This window comes from Astatotilapia calliptera, chromosome 20, assembly GCF_964374335.1.
Source record: "Astatotilapia calliptera chromosome 20, fAstCal68.1, whole genome shotgun sequence".
Classification (NCBI taxonomy): domain Eukaryota; kingdom Metazoa; phylum Chordata; class Actinopteri; order Cichliformes; family Cichlidae; genus Astatotilapia; species Astatotilapia calliptera.
Window position 1 is genome coordinate 6302386 of NC_137441.1, and position 27661 is coordinate 6330046.

General features: G+C 39.7%; 1 protein-coding gene across 2 annotated transcripts; it reads right to left on the minus strand.

Moving 5' to 3' along the window:
- Positions 1-1192: 1192 nt before the first annotated feature.
- mical1 (microtubule associated monooxygenase, calponin and LIM domain containing 1) lies at positions 1193-25866 on the minus strand. 2 transcript variants are annotated; one of them, XM_026154399.2, is made up of 25 exons: positions 25712-25866; positions 25119-25208; positions 21742-22049; positions 20676-20883; positions 20123-20230; positions 19849-19944; positions 19499-19654; positions 18695-18795; positions 18168-18425; positions 17141-17256; positions 16351-16477; positions 15960-16038; positions 15647-15794; positions 15339-15529; positions 14080-14186; positions 13700-13762; positions 13350-13581; positions 12616-12677; positions 8082-8895; positions 7885-7994; positions 7687-7800; positions 6843-6936; positions 5718-5811; positions 5378-5451; positions 1193-4084 (listed from the first exon to the last, which is right to left on the minus strand). In XM_026154399.2, the coding sequence occupies exons 3-25, from the start codon at positions 21997-21999 to the stop codon at positions 3891-3893; spliced, it is 3804 nt and encodes a 1267-aa protein (XP_026010184.2). In that variant the 5' UTR covers positions 22000-22049; positions 25119-25208; positions 25712-25866; the 3' UTR covers positions 1193-3890. The 2 variants fall into 2 exon arrangements, with proteins under 2 accessions (XP_026010184.2, XP_080151340.1); XM_080295214.1 differs by lacking the exon at positions 25119-25208 and having other exon boundaries at positions 25712-25861.
- Between the last annotated feature and the right edge of the window lie 1795 nt (positions 25867-27661).

The following is a 27661-nucleotide window of genomic DNA, read 5'->3' on the forward strand; positions in this document are numbered from 1 at the left end:
CTCAGTGTCCACCTTAATCGGTGTTTACAGAGCTTTAAATATTTGCAAATATACATTTTTACTTTTATTCAAGCCTCAAATATGTCAAGTTTACCAGGCTAGTCTTAAGAATTGGCAACACATGTGAATGTGAATATGCTGACTCACTGCTGCTTCCTGTGTAGAGTCTACATATTCTTCCTGTGCCTGACAAGTTCATTCCAGCTGCTTGCACCTTTCCAACAGTCATGCATGCAAGCTTGATTGATTATTCCAAACTGGTCGTGAATAGTTGTTTGTTACTCTGTGTTAGCCCTATATTAACAAATAATCTCTCCAGGGTGTACCCTACTGCCTAAAGTCAGTTGGATTGGGCCCCACTCTCTCTTGGATCCTACTGCACAAAATATGAAAATCGATATATCCTGATATGGTAAATTAATATGCAAATCAATTGGAACATTGCTAATGGATACATTATACACAGAGAAAGGACAGGAAACTTAACAAGTTAATTCATTGCATTAACCCTTTCACGCATAGTGGTCATGACTCAAAGGCTGTTTTCTTGTATTTGTGCCAGTGTTGATGGTATACTTGCACATAAACCACGACACTGGACACTGATGTGTCACTTCATACCAAATTCAGTCAAAATGTGTGTTGTCCACCTAAGTAGACATGTAAAAACCTCTTTGAAAAGTCCATGATTAAAAAAGTGAAGTTCAAAAATCTTTTTGTCATGCCTAAAGATGAATAAAAATACTTAAGAAAGAAATCCTATTGAGGTTGTCATAATTCATGCATGAAAGGGTTGCAGGAAAAATCAAATATTCTGATAATAATTGCAGAAAGTTATGCTCATCCATTTGGTCTTTGCATAAATGTTCATTTTCAAGGTTAGCAGGTGTATTTTTGAATTCTTGCATTGTTTTCTGTTACTCAGTTCCCTCACCAAAGTTCTTCTTCAAGTGAGATAGACCCCTAAGATAGATCTTTGAAGGGCATTTTAAAGCATGATCTAAACATCATCTACATTAAGTGAATTGCAATGGTCACCGGGAAATAAAGACTGCAGGAATGTACATCTTCTGTAAAACCATCTTCAAATACAAAAAAGAAGGAAGAAGCACGAATCTGATTAAATTGTTCCCAGCTCATTTACTCTGATATTACCATCATTATCATTTACCTGCAACAACAAATTCTGAAATAAATTTCATAAAATACTTTTAATTGTGATACTTTTCAGTAGCTTTTCAATTCCCAACACATTATGCAGTAGTTGTTGACAAAGACTGATAAAACAGCGACTCATGTCGCCTTACATCATTCAGTGTGAACTTTTTAATCCCCGCAACAGGGATTATCCAAGACTATGTCATTAAAGGGATGTAAAACAAAGCTCCCCATTCTCTTCACAGGTGCAACAAAGTACCTTACACCACCTCAGGCGCTTAAGATCCATTGCAGCTAAATTAATGGTCAATGGGATTACAATAAATGGATCAAGGAATCTGTGCTCAGAGCTATATTTACACAGCTCCCATGTGGGAAAAAGTCATATAAGCAGATACATCTTAAAAAGATCCAGCAAATGTTACCAGGATTTGAATCCAAACAAGCATGAGTAAAGTGTTTTGCAAGTTATTTTAATCATTGCTTAATATATTAAGTGCTTACATAACCTTAGATTAAATACAAGTGAGTGCTTGCAGAAAACTAGCGACCCGTGTGTGACATTTGCACTCAAATTTACAGAAAGCAATTATTTGCTTTATGTAACTACTCCAAAAAAAGATGTTTCTTTGTGAAAAGTATTACATAATGCATATTGTTAACATGATCTTCACTGTAAAAAATGTGGGCAGTATACCTGTAATGATGATGATGAGCTGCAATTATTCACTTTTATGTATCAATTCAAAACATCTGACATTGTGTTCATCCTCCGCACTTCCTCCGTGAGATCACAAGGTCTGATAAATATTCCGTTAGCAAACAAACGCGCACTTGTTAATTAACTCAGTAACAACCTTCATTTATATCTGACTTGATGTTGCCCATAAACACTTTTTTAAGGAAAGAAGACCTTAAAATGTACTTGTTAGACATGAATGTGACGCTGCAAAGCTGGTTGTTGCTCACACTGACTAAGGTTTCCCTGCACTTCCAAGTTCTTCTGATAGTTTAGGTGATTATATTTATTTATTCGTTTCAATAAAATTACGATTTGGGACTTTCGCTGCATTTTATTTTACTGACTTGTGGACCTTAATAGGAAGGAGCGTCTTCACTACTTAAATCTTAATCAAGGCCAAGTATGCACCCTAGAGCAGCGGTCCCCAACCTTTTTTGCACCACGGACCGGTTTGTGCCCAACAATATATTTTCACGGACCGGCCTTCAAGGTTTCGTGGATAAATACAACAAAATAAAACTAGTATCGGTACCGAAAAAAAGAAGATTTATTCATAACACACGTGAAAAGATCCATTCAAACCGAGTTAACGAAAAAACGATAACAAAATAACGCTTAAAAACCAATAAAAACCCTGAAAATCATACATTTCACACCCGAGTCTCACGGCCCGGTACCAAATGACTCCGGTCCGTGGCCCGGGGGTTGGGGACCGCTGCCCTACAGGATAGCAATTAGAATAACAGGCGAGGTCAAGCCTTTATGGCAACACCTTACATATTATGAGTTAGTATTAGTTATACTGCACAGTGCTTCAATATAAGACTAAATGCATAAATAAACAAAAACGACAAAGTGCATGTACTTTATTTGATATGCTGTGAATGGCTGTCCAGATAGCACAAAATGGCAGCAGGACAATGACTAAATAAGGCTCCTTTTCACTTATACAAGAAACGGTCTTTGTTTAGATTTTGGCCATTCATCCTGCACAATGACAGGAATACCTACAAATAATAAATATTGGTTTTTATAAATAGATAAATCTGTCCATATTTGCCCCCCCCCCAATTACCCCGAATTAACTACATCCACTAATAAAGTGCAGCCAACTTTTGAAGACTATCACTGGAAAACTAACTCTGACCCGAAAGGACTGAACAATCAACCCCTGAGATTAACTATCCAATGTGCTTGCAGGACAGGACACGGTGAACAGCTGTAAGTGCTACAAAACATCAACATCGACAAAAAGAAATGAAAAACAAAGTTTGAATATTTGTAATGTTTAAATGTCACTTAGTTTTTCTTTTTTTTCTTTACAATCCCATCACATTTATGTAATACAAATACTAAAGATAGAATTAGGATATCATGTGTTTGTGTACAGTAGCACTCCCCATGATGAAACAAGTAAAATCAACATGAACATCTATTTTCAAAAACACCAGCTGTCCTGTATTATCAGCCTAGAACTATCTCTAAGGAGACAAAGTCAGGTACAGCAGCTTTCCAGCCACTGTGATTTCATACTCCTCTATCTTGGCTCAGTGCTAAAGTCACATATCTGACAGTAAATCAGGCCAAGTCCCAGGCTGGTCACTGATCATCATTTGTGTGATAGATGTTCAATAGTTCAGTATACACTAAAGATAATTTTTCCTATGCGGCTATGTTGCTATGACCCCAATATGGCAGGCAGACTTTAGCTGCACAGACTCTGGGCATGTCAACTGAAAGACTCAGATCTCCAGGCTTATGTCTCCCTCTAGGGGGTGGATTGCAACTGACACTCTCTGAGCCTCCGGGCTCACAAGCCTGAACTAAATCCTATCCGCTGACTGAGTGCTTGTGGTGTGTTACTTTCCATAACGAAGCTCGATCATCTTTGGCTTTTCAAATGTACATTTCAGGTTTCAAGTCTGAAAGCAGCGAGTCTCACACACAGAAGATGTGAAATAATCACCAGCGCGGGACATGCAGGTTCACCCTACGCCCAGTGAACCTGAGATCCTCCCTTTGATTGCCGTTTGGCCTCCATGATGCAGAAAGCTTCTTGCTCCTCGCTTATTTCCTTCTGCCTCTTCTCGTCCAGAAACGATACCAGAGAGTCCCTCATGTCCACCACTTCGATCATCTCCTGAAGGATTCGCTCTTCTTCTGCCTGCTGCTCTGATGTCTTATCTGGAAAACGAAAACATATGCACACACCCAATTCTAATTAATAACAGACACAAACATCAAGTCTAAGCTGAATAGTGGTTCTTGCAAGTAAACTCTCGTCCTCTCACTAATTAGGGGGAAAAAATGGATAATTGGTACTGTACCCCTCCCTTCCCAACATCTGATGACTATGATGCAAAAACCTTTCTGAGTAGAAAGGCTGCCAGACTTGCCAGGAATGTATTTTTATTTTTCCATAGAAGCAAAAGGCCCCTTAGTGAGTCATTTCAAACTTTCAAACAGTTAGATTGCCAAGGCCAAGGTTTGTACTTTTTTATAGTCCCTTCAGTTATTCCTCTCCTGTCCATACTTGCCATGAGGAGAAAACATTTCCAACTAAATATCTATTCATTGCCCTCTTTCAGTGGAAGAACACATTCCATACATTTCACCTAAATCTAATTAAAGCTTAAGCAGACTGGAAATTATCTACTTGATATGTCTGACTCGAAATGCTGAGCCCATTATTGCACTGTTGAAAGTGCTTCAAAGGCAATCTGTGGCCTGTTTGGGCCAAACCGGGGACTCTTTGACCTTTGTTTGATGTTTTCTGGAAATAAAGGCTAATATGAACTTCCTGCTCAGTGCACCAGTCTGTGTTAATTAATTGTAATATATTTAAAAATTCTCATCAGGTAATAGATGATGATTATGGGACTGCATTTTGGCATGTGCATCCCTGTTTTTTTGCTCTTTAAATGGACTGTTTACCTCCATGCAACCAAAACCTGACTAAATGTGATTAGACTAAAAACAGAAGCCGAATGCTTCTGGTGCCAGAAGTCTTATCTCTTGCCAAAAGATTCTGCATATTCATATATTCTTATATTCAGTTATTTGTTTGCAGAAAATGGTCAAAATTTGTTTTACTGCACAATACACTACCTGGAAACCCCAGGGGAAAATTTATGAACGGGCGTAAGTAACTAGTTTAGTGGCATTAATGCTGGAAGAAATTATGGTCAATAAATAATCATATGATATGTAATTTAGTAAAAGAAAAAACATGGTCCAGTAGTGTATAGTGTCCTACAAAATGCAGGACATTGCTATATGCAGAACTGAGTTAATGGGACAACAACAAACGTGGCAAAGACAAAGAAAGCATTGATGTGCTCATTAGTAGGACAAACATGCACTGCAGTACGGGCCTTGCTCGGCCTGGTGCCTGTTTAGAAGTTAGGCTCCTCCCTTTAACTACATCAAAGACACTTTTAGTTACAAGTCTTTCTGTGTGCACACCAAAGTACACACCATTTATCTCCATGTATTTCCTGAGCTCCAGCTCCAACATGCTCTGCTTGTCTTCGAGTTCCAGCTGTCGAGACCTGCAAGAGAAACAAGCATCAGCTGAGTCCTGTCAGTAGTAACGCTGTATGTTATCATGAGGACCGACAACAAACGACATTTCACTGTAAAAAAAAAGACTGGCTTTTAGCATTGTGAGGTCAGCCAGTCACCGCAGTGTTTTGATGTGAGATCTGCTCCGTCTACCATGTCACTTGTATACAGATGCTCTGTTGTATTACTTGTATGACTAGACAAACTTTTACTCCATGAAATAAAGAATGAACCAGTGAGGCTGCAGACTTACGCCACCATGAGTTCAGACTCCTCGGAAACCAATGCATTCTTTTCATGAACGAGCTGGATCCACTGTTCGATCATATCAGGAGAACCGCTGCGTTCTGCAAGGAAAAAATGGTGCATATTTTCTTTAAGAAAACAGGAAGATGTGCTTTTTTTGGGTGGGGTGGGTTCTCAATAAAGTGGTGAGGAGGAACCAGATTTATTTGCAGCATCTGACACAGCACCCATGTGAGTGTTTGTCTACAAGCCCACACGCTAACTTGTATAAGGATTCCAAGAGGCTGTAATAAAAAGAATTCAGCTGACCTACAAATTTAGGGCTAGATTTACTAAACAGACCAAAATAGCATAGGAATGCAATCCCCAAATAGCGCTCATACGTGTGGTTTACAAAAGTTTCACGGCTTTCTAAACAGAGATGCAGTCAGTTCATTTTTATATCAAGGGCAGATAATCAGACCTGCTGGTTTGTTTAGTGTTAAATATCGCCGTAGTTTGAAGTAAATGGTGTGTTGCAAATCTCAGTAATCTCAGTTTGTGCATTTGGTTCGTATAAAATACTGCTAAAAAGTCGATTGAAAATACAGATTCTAGCTGTTCAACAGTCCTGGGTCTTCTATCTCATATTTTTGTGTCATCATGTGCCGAATGTTTTCAGCTGGTGAGAGCTCTAGACTGCAGGCAGACCAGTTCAGCACCTGGACTCTTCTACTACAAAGCTATGTTGTTGTAAAAGCTGTCGTAAAAGCTCACAACAGCACATTCTCATGCTAAAGCATGCAACATGCATAGACAACTTTCAGTACTGATGCCGTCTTTCCGGATGTGCGAGCTGCTAATTCCATAGAGAACATACCATTAGAGAGGCATGCTTTTAAAGTGAAAGCTGCTAACAAACTGGATGTTTGACTCTCCTCTTTAGTCCAGAGGACACACATCATTCCCACAAACAATTTCAAATTTATCGATCTTCCTCAACTATGAATCTTTATTTATGTGGAAGCATACACTTTTAGAATGACTTTATACTTCCAAAATAAGCTTTTTTTCCATCGCAAATGTCCAGAGATATAGAACAATACACCCCAAGTTCTTTAAATATGTATAAAAAAAGAAGATCTGATCTTACCAGCCTCTCCTCGCAGTGTCCGCTCCAGAGTCACACCTTTGTCCTCCAGGTCTTTGTAGGTCACCTCAATCTCCTCCAGTCTTCTCTGGATAGACTGTGAAACACAAAATCAAAAAGTACATCTTGACAAATATTTTAATGAAATTGCTTTAATTTCTTGAAATAGGCTTTGGTGACAAATCTGAATTCCATATAGGGCAGATATATAAAAAAAAAACAAAAAACATGCAATTGAGCCAATTCTTGTAAAATGGATATGGATGAGTTACACTCAAGGGTTCACCCAGCTTCGTGGCATTGCTCGATGGGGTGTGAAGACAGATGATTGACAAGTACACTCCCTCTCCTGCATACTCTAATAACTGTGCAAACACTGAGGCGCACCTGATTGGATGAATGCCTCTGAAGCAGATGAATGGGCTGTCTGCTTCTGAATTTTAAACGTAAACCAACACGGTGACTCATCTGCAAACTTTCTTTAATATTAAGAACAATTTTCTGCAAAAATTTGTTTCTCTTAACATTTTAGGTGGGATTAACAGCTGATTACAGGCTGATGAATTTGTCTCCACTATAGATTGCCATCTGCTAGCTGTGTTGTGATTTGCATGTGTTTGCATTTACTGGATTTCAATTTTATGCAAACTGTATGACTGGCTGCAGCAAAAATGACTAGTAAGCATGGATTCACATAACTTTACAGATGATAAAAACATATCTTAGAAATGACATAAATTACAATATTGTATAATAATAATAATAATATATAATTATGTGCATATTCATTGCTCCACTAAGTGAAGTTGTAGAAAAACGGACCAGGAATGAGTTTTAGATCACTCACCTGAGCTTTGCGGAATCGCTGTAATTCACTCATCCTGGCTCGCCGCTCCAACGTCTTCATCTTCTTAAACTCCAGCTTCTCTGCCTCCACGGGGTCTGATGGCACACTCTGAAACTAGAGGTAAAGTAATAGTACAGTTAGTGCAAAATATCCTCCCCCTGAAAAACTGAAACAAATGAACTCTACCGATATCCTTACTTGGTCATCAAACAAGTCAATGTCTTGTTCATCATCGTCCTCATCATCATCGTCCTCATCTCCTTCGACGCCCTCTTCTGAGGTGTGGTGGACATGTCTGAATGTTGTTTCTGTGGGAAAAAGTAAGAGTAAGTGTTGCAATAAGCCTGGATGACTCCAGATTGAGCTAAAACCAAAGAGATGAGTTGCCAGCTTACCCACTCTCCCCGGCTGATTAACGTGGACACTCAGCCGGGTGTCTCTGCTGATCCTTGGTGAAGAGAGATTCCACGGAGAAAACTTTGATCGCACTCTGGCCTGCCCACTTGGCATCTCTTTTCTTCTGAAGCAGCGTCGATTCCTCTTCTCCCGCATTTGCCCAGCAGTGCTCCCACTCCAGTAGCCCTCCTCTTCTTGCCCATCCAGGCCCTCTGTTTTAGGAGGCCCTGCATTAGCTGAGGAAGAGGAGCAGGAGGAGGATCCGCCATGGGTTTCTGAATCCGAGTCTGCGCTGAAGCTGTGAAGATTCACCAGCTGGGTTTTTTCCTCAGCGGTCAACTGAAGCTTCCGCAGTGACTGTTTAGGACGGGAGTCTGGTCTTGCTTTAGAGCCCTCCTCTGTGGGAGTCGGAGATGAAGGTTCTTCTGGGACGGTGAGGCTGATGAGGTGGACTGTGCGAGGCTTTGCTACTGGGGGAGAGGGCTGATGGCTGGGAGTAGTCTGCCGAGAGCGACGGGGCTTTGGAACTGGACACGGAGTCATTTTTTTTGTCTCCTCCGCCTCCTTAATGGCTGCTGCTACCTCAGATTTAGGTGGATGGTCTGTGGGAGTTTTTGATACAAGTGGTTCTTGGGAGTCTTCTTTTGACTCATATATGCGGTGGTCCTTTTCTTCAGATGTTTGTGATTGTGTATGAGTAGGAGGACCACAGTCCAGGGTGTTTTCATACTCCTCATCTGACGGCGATGGAGTATATTCATCACTGGAAACTCCGTTTCCTTCTTCTGTCTCTCTCTGAGTTCCTTTGCTTTCCTAAATTGATAAAAAGCATGAAAAACATGTTTAATTTAAATTAGCCCACAGACTATATAAAAATTTGTTAAGTTTATTTAACTATATATTAACAAATTATTTTAGAGATTTGAAATGAAAGAAGATGCAATTGTAGTTTCAATAACTCAGATGTACAGTAGTTTTAGGGTCATAAGCCGCTACTTTTTCCCACACTGTGAACACTGACTGCGGCTAATGCACATTTTGTTTCATGCCGCCAAAAACATTTTGCCTGGTAACAGTAGACCAATCAAAATGATAAGTAGTGTATATATTTTTATCGGTTGTTAAGAGACGTTGTAATGTTGTTTGTGCATTGTTCTGTAAAAAAACCATAAGCAATGTAATTTGTGTGTTACTGATACGTACGTATACTTAAAGGTAGCCGTGTTACAGGCGCTGTTCGAGGAAAAAAAAAGCATTTGCAGTATGTATTTTTGTATGTTACCATAACGTTTATGTTACCATGTTTATGTTACCTTACGGATTAAAAATACTCACGTGTAGCATTTCTGTGTAAATATCTCATATTACAGGTGAAACGCCTTACGGCTTAAAATCCGGTGCGGCCTGTAGTCCAGGATTTACGGTAATTAAAAGGATTAACAAAAATATTGCATCAACTGTTGAGTGACTGCAGCCATTTTTAAATATATATAAATGTATATATTTAATGTGATGTTACATGAAATATTAGGACTGTCTTTAGTTCAATTGTGTGCATGCCCCCCTAGTTGTATCTTGCGAGACAGGAAAATGAAATGAAAGAAATGTACATGCAGTTTGGTTGAGATTAGGCATTTCCATTGGCTATTATAGAATAATCCACTTCTTTAGTAATGTAGTCCACTCCACTTTTCTGCATCTGGCTGAATGTGAGCAGGCAGTATTGTACTGTATGCTTCAGATTTCCTCCTGCTGCTTCTGTCATCTGTCACTCTGTCATTTATCATTAATAAATGCTAGTGACTCAGAGCTTTTAGAAGCCATCCATGCATGGATCACACTGCCTACACAGTTTTACTTTGGATTATGAGCAATTTATGATGTCTCCATACTTTTTTTCTTCCCATCACACTGGCACAGGTTAACCTACCCTTCAGCTGTCCAAACAATGCTATTCAGGAGCTGGTCTGGCTTTTCAGGTGATTTTATCACCACTTTGCAGCTTGTGATGAACACTGCTTTTTCTCTCATGACTAAATCCCCATGATCCTAAAATCATACAGCCCTATGGTCAATGGACTAGATTTTTTAGCTTTTTATGTTGTTGAAAGTGCTAGTTCATTTGTCCACTCCTAACATTCCCGCTATCTCTTTGATGCTTTGTTTTGATTTGCAAATGAAGGATAGGCCGCTTCTTTTGCATGGAGAGTACCTTTGAACTCATGTTGTGGGTTTACAGCCGTTGCCTCAAAATCCAAATACTACACTTGGAATATCTTATAACTGTCCACAAAACAGCTTCTGAGTGAATGATACAATTAGGTTTGGCCTCTTGGAAAAAAACTAAATTAAATCTAAAACACAAGGCTACATATAGGCTGTAATTCTTAAACGCTTCGTCCAATTTGGATGCAAATGACCTTGAATTAAAACTGTGTCTGCACTAAGCTTATCTTCATCACATAGCTAAAAATGAAATATGTTAAAAAAAAAGCCCAAATAAGATTCACCAGCAACTAACAAGTAACCCTTCTTAAAATTTGTATCTACAAGTTCCCTCAGCCCCTCCCTCCTGTTCACTTGTTTGAAACGTACCTCTGTTGTTGAAAAATCAAAGCCATCTACCAGTAAATGAAATCATCTTCCTGCTGTCTTGAATAAACCCTGCTCACCATAATGACTGTCACCATGCGTTCCCCCCTTACCTCTGTTATTGTACACTTTTCTCTTAAACCAGCGGCAGTAACATCTATACTTTAGAAGCCTGCAGCAGACCCCAACAATGTCAATAACTTTTAGTCTAGTGTATTTAAAATCCTAGTCTCTATTAGAATCACTGACACCTCTTTAAACTGGTTTCAATCCTCTCTCTCTCTGGCCTCACTTCAAATCCCACCCATTTCTAAATACTTCTAGTGTTCCTCAGGGATTTGTCCTAGGGCCTCGTCTATTTATCTCCCTCATCTTGGCCATATCTTCCATAAATTCAATATCAATTTCCAGGTTATGCTGATGACACCAGCTCTATCTGTCCACCAAATACTCCTTTGCTGTCCCACCCACATCCATCTGTGTTAGCTTCTAGGAAAATCCAGTTCTCCCCCAACTTTCTCAAACTGAACAGTGATGAAACTGATGTTCTCCTCATTCGCACCAACACCACCATTGACACCTCCTCAGTTTCTCTCTCTCCCATTCCCAGATTAAGAGTCTGTGTGTCATCCTTGACAGCACACTTTCCTTCCAAGCTCACATCAGTAGCGTCACTCCATCCTCATGACATTGATTGGCTCCATCCATCTTTCACACCGAACGGTATTCCTGTCCTAATTCACACCTTGGCTATATCTCTCACTGATTACTCCGAGTCCTGTCTCTTTGGTCTTCCTCTTATTGTTTATAGGATATTGTTGTTATCATCCTTGAACTGATCCGTAACTCTGCTGCTTGCATCATCACCAGAATTCAGTCCGTTGGTCACATCACACCTGTCCTTCAGCAGCGCTCAAGTTAAATATTGCACTAATTTCAATATTCTGTTCCTCAGTTTTAATGCCATTCTTAACCTTTCTTCACAGTACCTCTATGAGCCTCTGCACATCAACAAACCCATTCGCACTCTTACGGCTTACGGCCATACCACCCTGAGCACGCCCGATCTCGTCTGATCTCGGAAGCTAAGCATTTTTTTTTTTTTTTACCTCTGATTTCTCGGATGGGAGCCCGCCTGGGAATACCAGGTGCTGTAAGCTTTGGAGTGGCTGTAGCTCAGGAGGTAGAGCAGGTTAGCTGCTGATCGGAAGGTTGGTGGTTCGATCCCTGGCTCCCCCAGTTTGCATGCCAGATATCCTTGGGCAAGATACTAACCCCGACTTGCTCTCTGATACATCCATCAGAGTATGAATGCTTATGAATGATAGTTAGAAAGCACTCACCGTATGGATAATAGTGCTTGTGTGAATGGGTGTGTGCGGCGTGTTGTATAGTGCTTTGAGTACTCCAGGAGAGTAGAAAAGCGCTATATAAGAACCAGTCCATTACCATTCACTCTCAAGTCTTTTTCTTCTATCCATCTCACTGTGGCATCCATCCACGTGACTACCATGGGATCTAGAGCCTTCAGCTGCTCTGGCCGACCCGTGGCTTCCCTCCCACCAGAGATCCATAACATAGACTCTCCCTCTGCTTTCAAATCCTGTCTCAAAATGCACCTCTATAAATTGGCATACTCATTATGATTACCTTCCACCTGTCATACAAATCTGTGTTCCTAATGATTTTATGTATTGTAAACTTGTTTTGTTGTTATCATGATTACTGGGCTCTAACTGTATGTTTGGAAACAAATATTCTCATTAGATGTTTCTCCGCAATCAAGCGAGTCCTGCTGACACAGAACCCGTCAGCCAGAAAGATGATGCAACTGAAGATTGTGTAACAAGAGCATAATGAATAAGAGGACTCAACATGGTGTCTGGAGTCATCAGCAGCAAGCAACAGCATGGTTTACATCAGTTCTCTTCAGTGACCCACCTCACAAGATGTTGCAGGCCCATTTGCCAGCTCTTCAGAGTGTAGCTCACAGTAAAATTTCCCTGTGGAGAAATCAGAGATAAAAAAAAAAAATGTTAAAAAAACAAAACAAGAAAAGTTGAAATTTAGAGACAAGTGAACGCTAAAGAGGGAAACCCCTGCTGCTTTCTTAAATTATTCATCTCCTTTTAGTCTGAGTACAGACCCCTTTGAAAAGGGTCTCAGCGCAAATGATTAATTATACATATAAATAATTAAGCGGTGATTCACTTATAGGAGCAAAATCTGATCTTGGCTTTGAGAGAACAATCACAGTACTGATGCAAGAGCTGTTGAAAACATAGATATAAGCACTTTATACACAATAATACAGCATCAAGCAGTTTCACGGAGGAGTGCTAGATAGGCAAAAAGACAACAAAAGCGAAGGAGTTAGACCAGATATGGACGAAAGCTGCCTCTTTGACAGTAATCACCAGCAAATACTCGAAGCTTCAGTCAGCGTGGGGCGGATATCTAATATTTGATTCTATAACAGCTTTGAGAGAAAAAAAACAACACTTTATAATGATAGTTGCTGTAGCGTTACTCTAGAGTGAAGAATAAGACGTTAATCTGTGGTTTTAGCTAAGATGGTATATACACCTATAGGTAGAGCGACAGATATGGATATAGTTGAAAACTTGAGTATAGTCAAAATATAGAAATATATAAATTCCGCAACTAGGAGTCACCTGTATCTTGGTCAAAGGTGTATCCTCCTAGCCTAAGTGTGATGTTGCATCGAGCGCAGGTGAAGCAGGTCCGATGGAAGAACTTTCCCTCAGCACTGATTCGCTCCAGCAGATAAACCCTTTCACCACAGAAGTAACACTCCTCACTGTTTGTCATCAGCGCAGGAGTATCCGGCTCAGGAGCCACCTCGGCGACAGGATCGAGCTCAGAGGAGACGGGAGATGCTAATGTCTGAGGAAAAAGGTCAGACAGCAGACTGAGATTTAACAACAGAGCACGATGGTTTTTAAAGATCAGTATCATGCAGAAAGCTTGCATAGTCCAGCACGAGTTGTTGAATCACACTCACACTGTCCTCATCTCCCATTCTTGTCGCTGTTCCAGTGGCTTGTTTGTTAGCTGCCAGCTTTTCCTGCAGAGAAAATAAAATAAACTACCACATGACCTGATTTTGTTGAGGATATCGAGAACAGTTGCAAAACAAACATGATTAAACAATATCAAGGAGTAGAACAGCAAAAGCCACTTCCTCTGAATTAACATCTAACATCTTGTCATCACAAACAGGAATCCCAGACAAAGCAGACATGTGAGTCACCAACAGCTCGAGAACACAGACCGAAGGCCCCGGAGTGAACTCCAGCCAACAAGCTAGTGTGTTTGAAAATATCTTTATCAAAGATTCCTCCGTGCTGTGTAAACAGTGAACTCAAGGCTCAGTGGGCATACCTTACGTCTTTGCAGAGAGTTGTGCTTCAGCTTGCTCAGGAAAAAGACAGCTGACTGTGTCCGGGAGAAAGACAGAGACTTGGACGATGGCTGGAAGCCTGTGGGCTCTGTTGCCAACAGAAAATACAAAAATGCAAAATGTCAAAGAGGGACACACAGCAAAATCATCTTAAATTAGACTAGAATGCTAATATAAAGACACCTGAATGTGAGTGTTGGCCTACTTGCAGCTCTTCAATACAGCTGCCCAGTATATTCTTAGGGCACCGTTTTAAAAATTGTCTCTATCAGAAATATGACAAATCAGTCTTAGTTGAATTTTCAGTGGCGTCACATCAAGCAGCAGTTGGATTTAACTTGTCAATCTACATAAAAAAAACTCTTCAGCTGCAGTTCTGACTATCACCCCCACTCTTTCATCATTCAGATAAGGTTACCCAAGACTGACAGCTCCCTGCTGTCTGCACATCAGTCAGCGGAGCACAAGCACAGCATCACAGAGTATATCACACCCACCTCAGCTCATTCAGTACCTCCAAAGGCTGAGCTCACATCTACGCTGAATAAGTCCACATACTGAAAAAAGAAACTGTACGTGTACCTCTACAAAAAGCCAGGGGAAACCCTTCCTTCAGCGCAAGAAAAGCAGAACCCCTTCTAGAGGCGCTGCTCACATCAGACCCCCGATAAGTCAGCTCTACACGATGACTGATCTGTCTGCTGCTGGGCTGGCTCAAGTGCAGGAGAGCAGCACAACCAGTAGAGGCTGGCTCTGAGCACAGCACTAGCCACTTAAGCCAAATGAATTCTGGGTAATATGCTTCTTAAAGGGGTAGCACTGATTTGAACGTTTCTTGAACATTTTTCAGTGGGAGGACACCTGAACCTTTTAAGGTGATTCTAATGCTGCGCTGTGTCTAGGCAACAGAGTTATGTAAAACTGATATTGCTGTCACTAATAGCTACTAATATATACTACATATATATATATATATATATATATATATATATATATATATATATATATATATATATATATATATATATATAAATATATATATAAATATATATATAAATATATTTATAAAATATAAGCTTATATTTAAAGAGACGTTCGATGGACTGTGGAATTTTGCAAATGCACTGATTAAATTTGACTTTCTTAATATTTGCATAGATGATAAATGTCATAGTTTTGTATGTGTGTGTGTGTGTGTATGAATGTGGGTTGATTGATTTCTTTATTCTAAAACTTTCACCTTTTTTTGGTAAAGCGAAACCGCTTTGGATCTGGGTGAGGTAAAGAACCATGGTCAACTTGTCTATGTGATCAGTGTTAGCCAGGCTGTTGGGAGACATGACAGGGGGGATGCCCAGCTCCTTCTCCAGGATACTGAAGGCCAGTTGGTTGTTGTGAACACAATTAGACTCATCCAGGGAGGACATATCACTTGGAAGGAATGAGAAAACAGCAAAGACGGTTTGTTACATTGATTAGATAATGATTGATTGATTAGAAAATCAAAGCACTCTTGTACTGCCGAACAAAAACTAAGCAGGAACTCACATGAGGTCAGGTCTGAAGTGGTGGATCAGAGCACACAGAGCCAAACCGGACCTCCAGGACCGTGTAAAGTCTTTTACATTCACATTTTTATAACCAGCAGTGTGTTTCTGACACCATTTCAATAGCTCCTCAGAACCGCCAGCTGAATCTGGGACAGCAATAAACCAGACAATAAATCAGAGAAACCTCTAATAGCTTTTGCGGTTGCATATTTCATGCCAATGCTAATCGCAATCGTGTTTCCCGGTTCATTTAGCAAGACCAGGAAAGAATAACCAGAATAACCAGAATAACCGCTAAAGGAGTCGCTGACCTTGACGCATGTGAAGTGAACTCTCCTTTTGTTTCTTGAACGACGGATGAGTTTTTTCAACATCGTACAGGTGCTGCACCTAAGTTGAGTGACCGGTACATACAAAGAAGATGGAGTCAATAAATCAACGTTTAACCTGTTTAGTTCACATAGATCTATTTGTTTAACACAGCAGATGCATTGACTAGAAGCCGAGGTCTGATAAACTGCTCTCATCAATTTTCACGTTTCATTTCTTAACACAGCTTTGCTTTGAAGAGCACTTGAAGAAGGTACTAGACTGTTTTCTGCTTCCCTAAATGAACTTTAGGATGAAGGCTTTAAGAAATCTTTATTTCTTAAAAGCTTTATTTCAATCTCTGTTGACTAAATAAAAGATAACACCACTAACCTGATGGGTCTGGATGGAGGACAAGTTAACTCTTTGGTACCGTGTTCTGGGGTCGATGCTGTAAGCAGCATACTTTTTGCTGGTGTTCTCTGGTGTTGTTTGGGACAGGAGCTGGTAGAGGCTTTCACTGCATATTTGTAAAGATAAATAAAACCAAAAACAATCAACAACTGTAGTATATTGCAAGTAAGGGATAATTACTGGTTAACTGCCTCTGACATTGTCCATTTTTAGCTGATCTGCAGGTACACACCCTTATTTTTTAACACTTTGTTGCCAAAGGATGGTATTTTATGAGGAAATAAGCTAAAAGTTCCTTTATTATGTAATTCAAGTTTTAAAATCCACACGAACATTTATCACTAAAAGCCTAATTGTTTTATTTTGGTCACATCAAGGACTCCTGCTGAAATAATAATAATGCTTATGCAATCAGAACAACTATCCATCACGCTGATTATGTCAGGATGGGTAGTGTTGCTGAGGATGAGACCCACAGGCAGGCTGACAAATTCTAGTGCGACATTTCTCTACTTTATTCAGTAGTTTTCAGTCAATGTGATGTATTCCTTTAAAACTTTAACGTAATTTCCCTGTGACAAAAAATTACATTAATATTAGAACTGTAGTCTTTGCTGTAAGGAAACAAAAAGTAAAGCTTTCTTTTAATAAACATTCAGTGTAAGAAGTAAACAAGCTGGCAGCAACTGCATTAGCAAATCTAATCTCAAAATGTGAGATCATGAAATAAAACCGTGTGCAGATTATTAGCTGTATAAAATGTACTTACCGCTCAGCCAGGACTTTGAGATGTGGGACCCCATTACCCCAGCTCCTGACCATCCATGCTGCATCGAAAGCAGCAAAGAACCCACGAGCGATGCCTGTACCCAGAGGCCAGAAAGGCTGCAGAGAACACGCACTTAATGTCACTTTGTAACAGAAAATGTCACTTTATCAATTAATTAATAGTAAATGGAGTATGCCGTGTCATCAACCACAGAAATATGTTAACCGTAAAAGCCTGTGTGGTGTAAAATGAAACATCCTGTCAACCTTAGTTTGAGAAAACTTCATGCAGAGGCTTATCTAGTCAGGCAGACGCAGGGTGAGTAGACACGTTAGACTGTGCTTCCTGCAAAAACATCAGCTTGCTAAAGCACTAAAAATGACGGTGCTAATTTTTAGTGTCAGAGTCAGCGCACTCACGCACCATTATAATCGTTATATGGTCAACACTGTTGTTAAGATTATGAGTGTAAAAATAATTGCTTCATGCTCGATTAAACACATAGTTTCATGCATTGCTTTCCCCACGCTAGGTATAAAAATCAGACCCTGATGATGTCAGTGAGACTGGATATCACTAATATGAGGACATCTCTGGCCACAACCCCAAAAATCTGCTGTTTAAAATTTTGTGAAGGGCATCCAATTAAAAAGTTGGCTCAAACAAAGGGCGGCCTTAAAGGAAGAGGAGCTAAAACTACTTGTTTTAAATCGTGAATGATGCAAAACTTCTCTTGTAAAATCCCAAAATTCAAATAACTGTTGTGAAAATGAGCTTAATAAGATGCTTTTATTGATGTGTTAATTCACCAATTTGGTTCTTTGATTCTTTGATGTCTCCAATTGCCTTGCAATTTTCTGCAAGTTAACTAGAGGTTACTTTTATTTATTTTAGTTCCAGTGTTTCATTAACTGTATGGCATTAGGAAGCAGCATAATATAATTCAATACAATATTCTGTCCCACAGTTATCTAGCATTGTTAAGGATATGAATTAAGGGAAAAGACCCCAAATTGCTGCTCCCTACCTCCACTAGGCAGTCTCCAACAAGACCAATTAACAACTTCTTCCCTCTCCTCTCCTTGACCAGCGAGGCATTCTCAGCACGGTGCATGCAGGTGAAGTCGAACATCGCCACATCCCGCTGGCCGGCGTGATTCTGAGCAAACTGGAGGTCAGGCAGTCGGCCGCCAGTGGAGAAGTCGGCAGCATCACACGCATAGTTGCACAAAGCCTCGTAATCCACATTTGCAGGGGCCAGCAGCTGTTCTGCATCATTATGATCCTGCAGATATAGAGGGAGAAGTGTATCGGACGACTTCTGGCACCTTCACTTACACAGATGACATGTCTTACACTTGGTTTGCCGCATTAGCTGAGGGGCCAGGCAGCAGAGAAAGAAGAGATGACTGACAGTTTTTAGTGTCGCTACATTGAAGCAGCAGCAGGGCTGTGTCATCTACGTGGTTTGTTTCTTTTTCTTTACTGGCCAGAGATAGAGCTCGTGCCAATAAGAATCACACTTTTCCTCAGTAATAGATGTGTTATTCTCACCTGTTTAATGACCCCTTTCTTTAACAAGCTCTTCTTTTTGGCAGTCATGACAAAGTAGTGGGTGTCGTCTTTGTAGTAGACAATATTCTCCAAATCAATACCTGGAACGGAGAATGGAGAGAGAAAGTATGGAGGAGAGGTTGAATGAGGTAAGCTGAAAGCAAAAGCATTTCTGCAGTTTCTCTCAGTGCCATATTTCTCTCAATAGAATGTTTGCTATTCTCTTTTGGTTTAACCACTTTGAAAATGTGAGAGCTTATTGGCCTACACAGGGAAAGTCAGTGTGGATTGATTAGACAGTCATTCAAAGGGGTGTGAGCACAGCAAACACAGTTCAGTTCCTCTAAAGCGTTTCACTGATATGAAAGTGCAGTAGATATAAATTAGCTCAGAGGATTCAGGCAGGTTAACCAATAGTTAACAATCTGACAGGAAATTAGATGAGGTTCGAAACGCAGATTAACAGCACTGCTGTTTGTTTCACACTTCACGCTGAACCTGAAGCAGCAGTGTGAACATTTATTTCATGCCTTGAGGCTTGCATTCAGCAAGGCGCGACAAAGGAAAAATTTAATGAAAATAAAAGCACTCATGTTGTTATTAAAAATATTCTGGTTCAGTGACTCAGCTTAGTGAACGCTGCGGAGTAAAACAAGTTAATCCGAAGCCAGCGATTTTCTCTTTTCTTGCTTTAATTTTTAAACATTATACTATAAATAAGAGCAGACAGCTGCTTCACTGCAAATTAAGATGTCCTCCTCTTTTTTTGCCAAACATCACTGCAGATGTCACAGGGATGCCTACCAGTCTCATTGAGTAGCTCTTGGAAAAACTTCTGGTTATAGATGCGGGCTACACCACTGATCTCCTCTACTTGGGTCTCAGCAGCTGTGTGTCTGTTGATGAAATTGGCCGTGATGCCGATCGCCAGTTTTCCTCGCAGCTCTTTGTGCTTGAACCCTGAGAGTTTGGGTAAGAAGAAAAACAGGAAACTTAGCTGATGAAATGCTACATTTTGAAAAAGACTGCTGGGGTAAATTTGGATTGTGCGTAATAACTATGTGTATCAACTAGGCCTTGTGAAATTGCTTAGTAGCCCTTGTTGCATCAGTGGGAAATGAAAGTATTCAAGCATGCATAAGTATTTGTCTCACCATCAGGGACAAACCTGCCTCCCCCAGCAGAGATGAAGACATCAAACTGGAAGGCTGCGGCAGGATGAGACCGGGGCTGCAGTTTTGCCATCCAACCTGTCAGAAACACATCAAACTTTTATGTTCTGCACCTCAGCGGATTTCATCACAAGTTTACTGCTTTACATGTTGGTGGTCTATGAATATTTCCAGTTTTGAGAAACAACAACAACAGTGGATAAAGCAAGCAAACTTAATAGGGAGGATGATGAGGATGGTTGTTAAACGCACATACCATTTTCTCCTGAGGGCTCAATCAAACCCTGGAACTCCACTCCAGTGTGCACCTCTACCCCGAGGAGGAGTGCCACCTTCAATAGAATCAACTGCAGCTGACGGATGCCTAAAAATATATGTGGGTGTCATGAGAAATGTGTGTGTAGCATAACCAAAATGCTACAAATACTATCAGTCGTGCACAGATTAAAAATGGTTGCTAATATTGCAATTCTCTCTTTAAAAACTCTTCTGTTAAGGAAATTCAGTAATGTGATGTCTGAAATTTGCTCGTGCTGACCTACCAGAACTTAAAGGTAATAAAGCCATAAAACATGAATGACAGAAAAATACAGAAATTGTGAATCTGAGAGCCCATTTTGTTTGATTAGCAACGATTAAGTGAAAAAAACAACTACACGGTTGAAATTTGAGATTGTATCATGTAATACTAAAAGTATGGGAGCCCCATAAACAATGATAATGCAGTGAGTTTATTTAATTCATTTCAGACTGGCTCAAAACGGTTTTATATATAGACTCTCACTCCAATAACTGACTGAGGCACTCACTGATGTGATCCAGAGAGCCAGAGCAGAATTTGCCATAGAACTTTTTGGCTCCGAGCTCGCGGAGGTCATAGATGGTGTAGGGCCACAGATGGAGAACATTGTTTCTGGAGAATGTCTCCCGCTTCTCCAGCAACACCACCTGAGCCCCCAGCAGGGACAGTTCAATGGCCACTCTCAGGCCACATGGACCAGCACCCAGCACGAGGCACTAGGAGAGAGGAAATCAGCAAACCCTCAGCATGGACGCGATAATAAAACATTTTTAAAGCAAAAGGTGAGGACAAACGAGAACGATTTTAAGCTGCTCTTGAAGGACAATTAGTATAAAGCCATTTGATGACTGTGAGAGTGTCATGAATTATATATAAAGGGCAAACATTTAACAAGAAATTAAAGGGAAGAGATGCAAAAAACCCACAGAGTCACAGCCCACAATCAAATATGACATCTGAATTGAAAATAAATTGTAGTTTGATGGCTGCAGTTATCGATCCGCAAGTGCAGCAAAGGTTCTTGGAAAGGAAAAAGCACTTATAGATAATCTGTATGATCTTTTTAACAACTTTTTTTGTTATAGTTTTAGGCATAGAATGTTTTCTATAAAAGTAAGGAAACACCATTATTATCACAGGTTGATACATTTATGTTCTGACTAAAATAAATGCATCAAAAAAGCATTCAATGAAGATTAAAATACACAAAGTTGAGAAAGATAAATGTCATAAAATGCCAGAAAGTCTTCGTGGACAGCAGTACTCATGGCCTAACCTAATCGATTAATGATCCACATGTTGCAAACGCTCTTGCAAATTTAACCTACTCGAGTCGAATTTTAACTTTCTATAATGAGCCACGACATAAATGGATAAACTTCCTCTACTAATGAAGATTCTGTGACACGATCCAATCTCTGGAAAAGCTACGAGACGTGATTTAACTCTTTTAATGTAGCTGCGATTAAAGAGGAATCTCTATCATGCAAGTAGTAGAACCACAATCTCAACTTCTTACATCAAAATCTTTTAACTTTTGAAAATGACAATAAATGACCTTTAGTTGTCTGTACCTTGTTTTTAGTGCAGACCTTTCCTTGCTGATAATCTTCATGAGAAGCTCTTTTATCAAGCTTGGTCCACAAAGCTTTGGCCTTCCAGTAGTTCAGTCTTTCTTTTAACTTTGCGTAGAAGCTCCCGAAATCCTCCGGATCGATCTCCAGCTGCCTGCAGAGCTGAGTGAAATGGTGCTTTACATCCTTACAGGTCTGGGCTTGGACAAAGAGGTCAAACGTAGCATGTGAAGGGTTGACAGGACCTTGGCTCGCCATAGCTGAGGATGTCAAGAAGACCAGTTCCTTTTGGTCACTGGGTTGGGTAGCTGTGAAAGAAGAAATTATATCGTGACATCATCTTTTCCTACCTGGAAGTAACACCTCCTCGGGATAGGTTCATGTAAATGATCAAACATTTTCCCACTGTTTACAGCCTTTGTTGCTGTAATGTTTAGAGGTGGTCCAGTTATGTAAAACTCCTACATGCCTTGTTGTGGGAATTTCCCTCCTCGTGTGCGCTTAATTATAGTCCAGATGTTTGAACACTGATGGCTTTATGTCACCTGGTTGGCTGAGTCATTACTAACTTCCTCCATGGGGCCCCTGTGGCTCTCTCTATCTTTCTTTTTACAACCAAACAGCCCGCCCACAGCTGATGTGTCATTCTCACATGCAGTCTCAGGAAATTTACTTGCTTGTAAGAAAGAGGACACAGTGTAATAGAAACATGTGGCTAAAACACATGTTTTATTTGCTTACTTTTCAGTAAACCATAGGGGTGAAAATTAATATGTAATGTTATACTCAGCTAATCTGTTGATTCTTTTGCTATTAATTGATGACGGGTAGTTAAAAACACATGGTGGGCAGGGCCTACTCCGAAGATCTTGCTTTGTCTGCCTAACAGTTCAAAGTCCAAAGATATTTTATAATATGATCAAATAAAGTATGGGAAAAGGAAAGGCAGTAGACAACAAACTCACATTAACAATCTGGCATTTCAAGCACGGTTTCCTGTGTTTGGTCTGCTGGTAATTCTTTTGTCCTAACCCTGGCAAAACCAAGTTATATACAACTATTTCTTTTTAGGACAGACATGCTTCAGTGATGTCATATGGTTCAAAGAAAAGTGACCAACAAGAGAAGATGAAACATAAATCGAATATAAGAGAACGATAATGGCCTAGATTTTGACTTCTGAAGAATCTTAGCAATTAAAGAAATATGCCCGTGGATCTTTTTTCAACCTTACATCTCTGGTTGCAAGTCATGCACAGCGTTGCGTGAATATGGGCCTGTGAGGGGAGGACCTAACTAAGAACACGGAAACCACATTTCTGTACTATATTACTGCAGATGTAACAGTGAGTACAAAGAGTACAGCTATAGGTTTTCAACACCATCTGACCCTAGTGTCTATCAGATGAAGCCTCTACGATGTGTGTAGAACAAAAGAATGTTAAAAGGAACAGTAAACTCCTAAACAATGCATGTCTCATTGTGGGAAATATTTGGTTTAAAATAGGAGCTATGAGCTCATATATTCTCGGTCAACATTTACCCAATGTTGGCAAAGATTGTTGACTAACCTAAAATTAGTGGCACTCCTAGCAACATGCTAATCTTTTAAGTCAACAGCATCCTTAAGCAACAAATACAATGTTTGAAAGGTGAATTCTGAAAATTTACCACAAGTTAACGCTTTCCTAACAGCAAGCTGAAGAAAATGCAGATGACACCAAAAGTGTGAGGCTGACATTTCCTGTAACTATCACTGTATCATTTACTGGTATTTACGCTTCTCTTCTGTAAAGTTGTCAGCTCTTGCCCTCCACCTGAGACAAAGTCTTTCATTATAGAGAGTACACCTGCATGCTTTGCATGACTGCCCCTGTATGCGTGTGAACACAACTGCATTTTAGCTTTTCCTAAGGCCAACATTCCCGTCCTCACATTTTACTACAGTTTCCAGAAAATGGGCATCAAAACGAGGCAGCTTTTGCGTCCATATGACAAGATGCTAAAAAATTTTAAATAAATCACTCCTCTTATTCTGTTTATTGACTTAATGCTTGTTACTGTGCAGGACAGTTTTCAGTCACTAAAGAGATATCACAACCTGCCATAAACACAAAGATAAACAGTTGTGTTGGTGTGTTAGATAAACCTCCATGGAGATGCAAAACACTAGCTTCAACGAAAAAGGCACAATGCAAATGAAAAAAACAAAAACAGCTCTTGTTCAACTAAAATATCTAACGGTATATTTTTACTTTAATACTCGAATGTTTAACTTGTTACATAGTTTAGAAATATTTATTATTTTTACCCTTTTTGCATTTTATGTAGATTTTAACTTTATTTTCTATTTTCTATGATTTATTAAACCTTAGTACTTTATGTAATATTTTGGCGGCTTTAACGCAGGAATTTTCCAATTACACCTTATATCATCTTATCTTATTTTATTATATACAGCTATCGACCATATATGTGTATATAATACCCTGTGTGTTTCACTCTCTGTGTATTTACACACCAGTCAGTGTTTAATCATTAGTTATAGTTAATCTCTGGCTCTTTTTCTCAGCGTGTCTTTTTTCCTGTCTCCCTGCCCTCACCGCCAACCGGTCGTAGCAGATGGCCGCCCCTCCCTGAGCCTGGTTCTGTTGAAGGTTTCTACCTTTATAAAAGGAGACATTCCTTTCCCACTGTAATCAAGTGCTTATACAATATTAAGTTCCTTGAGTTGAGTGTTGTTGTAATTTGGCGCTATATAAATATAACTGAATTGAACTGACAAGAATACACAGCTACAGGCTATATATAGCAGACACATATGACTTGGTGATTATTTGTCTCCAAGCAGGCTATGAAGTGAACCACTCCTCCCATTAAAAACAGAACATTTAAGAAGAGTGAGGTACTCTTTGAAGACAAAATAAGCTTGTCAAATCTAAAAACTTAAAATAGCTCACACGGCCGACTTGATACTTTGATCTAATTCTCAGGGAGGCTGCTGTTTTTATAATCTGTTGTCATGTTCTTTTTTTTCCCTTCTTAAACATGTAAAACTGCACAGCTGAAACCACAAGCCCACAGACAGATTTCCTTTTTGTAAGTGTTGCAATGTTAAAAAAGAAAATATTCTCACACTAAAATACAAGTTTAAGAATGGCCACGCGAAAAGAAGTGTCATCTGTGACAAAGGTAAGACAACACACAACCACCACCATCATCATCTGACTTCTGTTAAGCAATTCTAGGCAAGAAGCAAGTCTTCTCGGGAATGTTGTTGCTGACAGCATGATCAGACAGAAAATAACAGGACTGAAAGGTAATTTGACCTAATTTCACTCACTGCCAGTGGATTGGATTCGAGTGGATTGACCCACCTTATTTAACGTGTAAGCTCTGTGCACTTTGTTTGGCAGCAACGCTGTGTTTTATCAGACTCGTGGATGGATCATATTCTCTTGTCCAGCCTGGCAGGTTTACAGAAGGACATAAAAGAAGAGAAAGAGAAAGGAGAATGAGTGACGCGAAGAAGACGTGAGAGGAAACAGAGAGATTATTTCCTGGACACGTATCTAGACTTTGTGCTGGCATTTTTTTTTAATACTTATGATCTCACAATCATAGGAAACTGTTAAATGAGCAGGCGTGGCACTGATCGCGTTCTGCTATGCCAAAGCAGGATGCAGTCCCAACATGTTACTGTATGCAAGCAACCAGATTGCAAACTGCACCCTGAAACAGGAGCTGACTTAAGTTCAGAGAAAATATATCTTATAGAGCTGCATCATAAAAACTAAATGATTTAATTGGGTGTTTTATGATGGAAGAGAATTTTAAAAGATACGCTTCAGACAGCAGCACGTAATGACCTACACAATCAATCAATAAACTTGAAAACTTATAGAAAAAGTACCCGCCTCAGAGATCGAGAGGGGGGAAAATACAGGCACAATATACAACATTACATTACCAGCTCTGAGGTCGACCTAGAAGCGGGTTTCCTTGAAACTGTGTCCATGCTGTCGCTCCCATTTTTTCGTTTTTTTTCTCTCCTTTGGTTACAGGTAAGGACGTGGACTGCCTCACCTGCACCTCGCGCCCGCACTACACTAGTGGAGCCTCTTCCGGGACATTCTGTAAAGCTACACACAGCGCGAGCCCCACGTGACGAGCTGTGAGGCGATGCACGCGGACGACACGTTCTGTGATCACAGCTCAGTATTCATGTTAATACTGCCATAATAATAATAATAACAACAATAATAATAATAATCCAATTATACTTGTGAAACATGTCATCAGTGGGTTTTACACGTTAAGAAAATGCATAGAGCAACCATATCGTGAAACAATGTTTAATGTCAAAGAAGAACTTGGACTCAATTTATTTAACTTGAATATTTCCAACTTTCTACTCCTACTTTATTCTCTTTTACAAGGGAAAAGAAACAAATAAAAGGACACTTGAAAATACATTAATTACAACTTCTACCATTACTTCATAATGGCACGGATAATGTAGGCTACATAGTCCCCCATATATAAAATACTCGAAAGATCTTGGCGACTGCGACAGAAATCCGTATGCATACGGAATAAATATGCATTCTCATTCCGTATGTATACGGGAGCAGGCGAAATAAGCTTCTTGTGCTATATCTATCAAATTATTTTACTTAATTATTTGACTCTATCTGTTAGCCCTACATCTGACTGGCGACCTGTCCATGGTGCACTGTGACTTGTTTGGTATTTAGTATGACCACCTTTATTGATTAACTCTCCTGAACTCTCTCAGGCAAGCTGTCTTGTAGTTTCTTTAAGTAGTCATTAGGAATAATTCTCTTGGCTTCTTGAAGGACATTCAAAGCTCATAAATAGATGTTTTGTTGTCTATCAAGATGACCCCCTAGTACTTCAGTAGTGTTGAGGTCTGAGCCCTTTGGAGGCCAATCAAAGGCTGATAATCTTCCATTATTTGTTGTTGAATCCAGGTTTGGGATCATTTTCCAGCTGAAACAATGAAGCCACTGCCAATCAGACTAGATGACAGATTTCTAACAATTTTGAGAAGATCCCCAACACCACTGGTTGAAATGCATCTGTAAGACATGTTTTTGATGAGGATTCAGTGGACAGTAGATGGAAGCACTGAAGGGCGAAATGCATATCTCAGGTCCAGTGTCAGTTCTTTGCTGGGATTTTTCCAGTTTCTTAAGGACATGACTTTTAGATACCATTCACCTTTTGTACAGACAGACTGTACACCATACTGAGATATGCCTTCTTTTTTTTTCTTTTTCTTTTTTTTGCTAAAAATCTTCAGGAATCACATTGCTGGTTCAAAAAAATTTATGCCTGTCAAACTGTATTATCTTTGGTATTTTTTCATTGATTCAATTAAACAAATGGGAACAAGTTACGTGCTCTTGTGACAGGAATCTACTAACAAAATGCCTAAAGATACAATTTTGGTTAGCTGTCAAGTTGTTATGTGTAGACACAATACCGGTTCATCCCGTGAGTTAGGCGTCTATTTTAGGCTTGAATGATTCAGCTCATTGTTAAGTGGCACAATAAACAAAAAAACATTCCTCTTAAAATATTCAGGTACAAGGACTAGACTGAAAATGAGTGAAAAACCAGACAAGATATGCAGAGAAAAACTTTGAAAGAACTATTGCTTAAAAGCACTTTAAAAATTAAGAAAAAATGTGGCTCCTTGGAAACAAAATATGAAGAAATAAAGACTATGCAAAAGTCTTGTAATTAGACTATTTATATGTAGATAAAAAAAAATTGACACTACTGTTCGTTGCATGTCGCTATAAATATGCTTTCAAATCTTTTTCTAGGTCAATGGAAGATTACCTTTGTGTCTTAGAAAAGGATAATCAAGTATTTTGTGTACATTACTGCT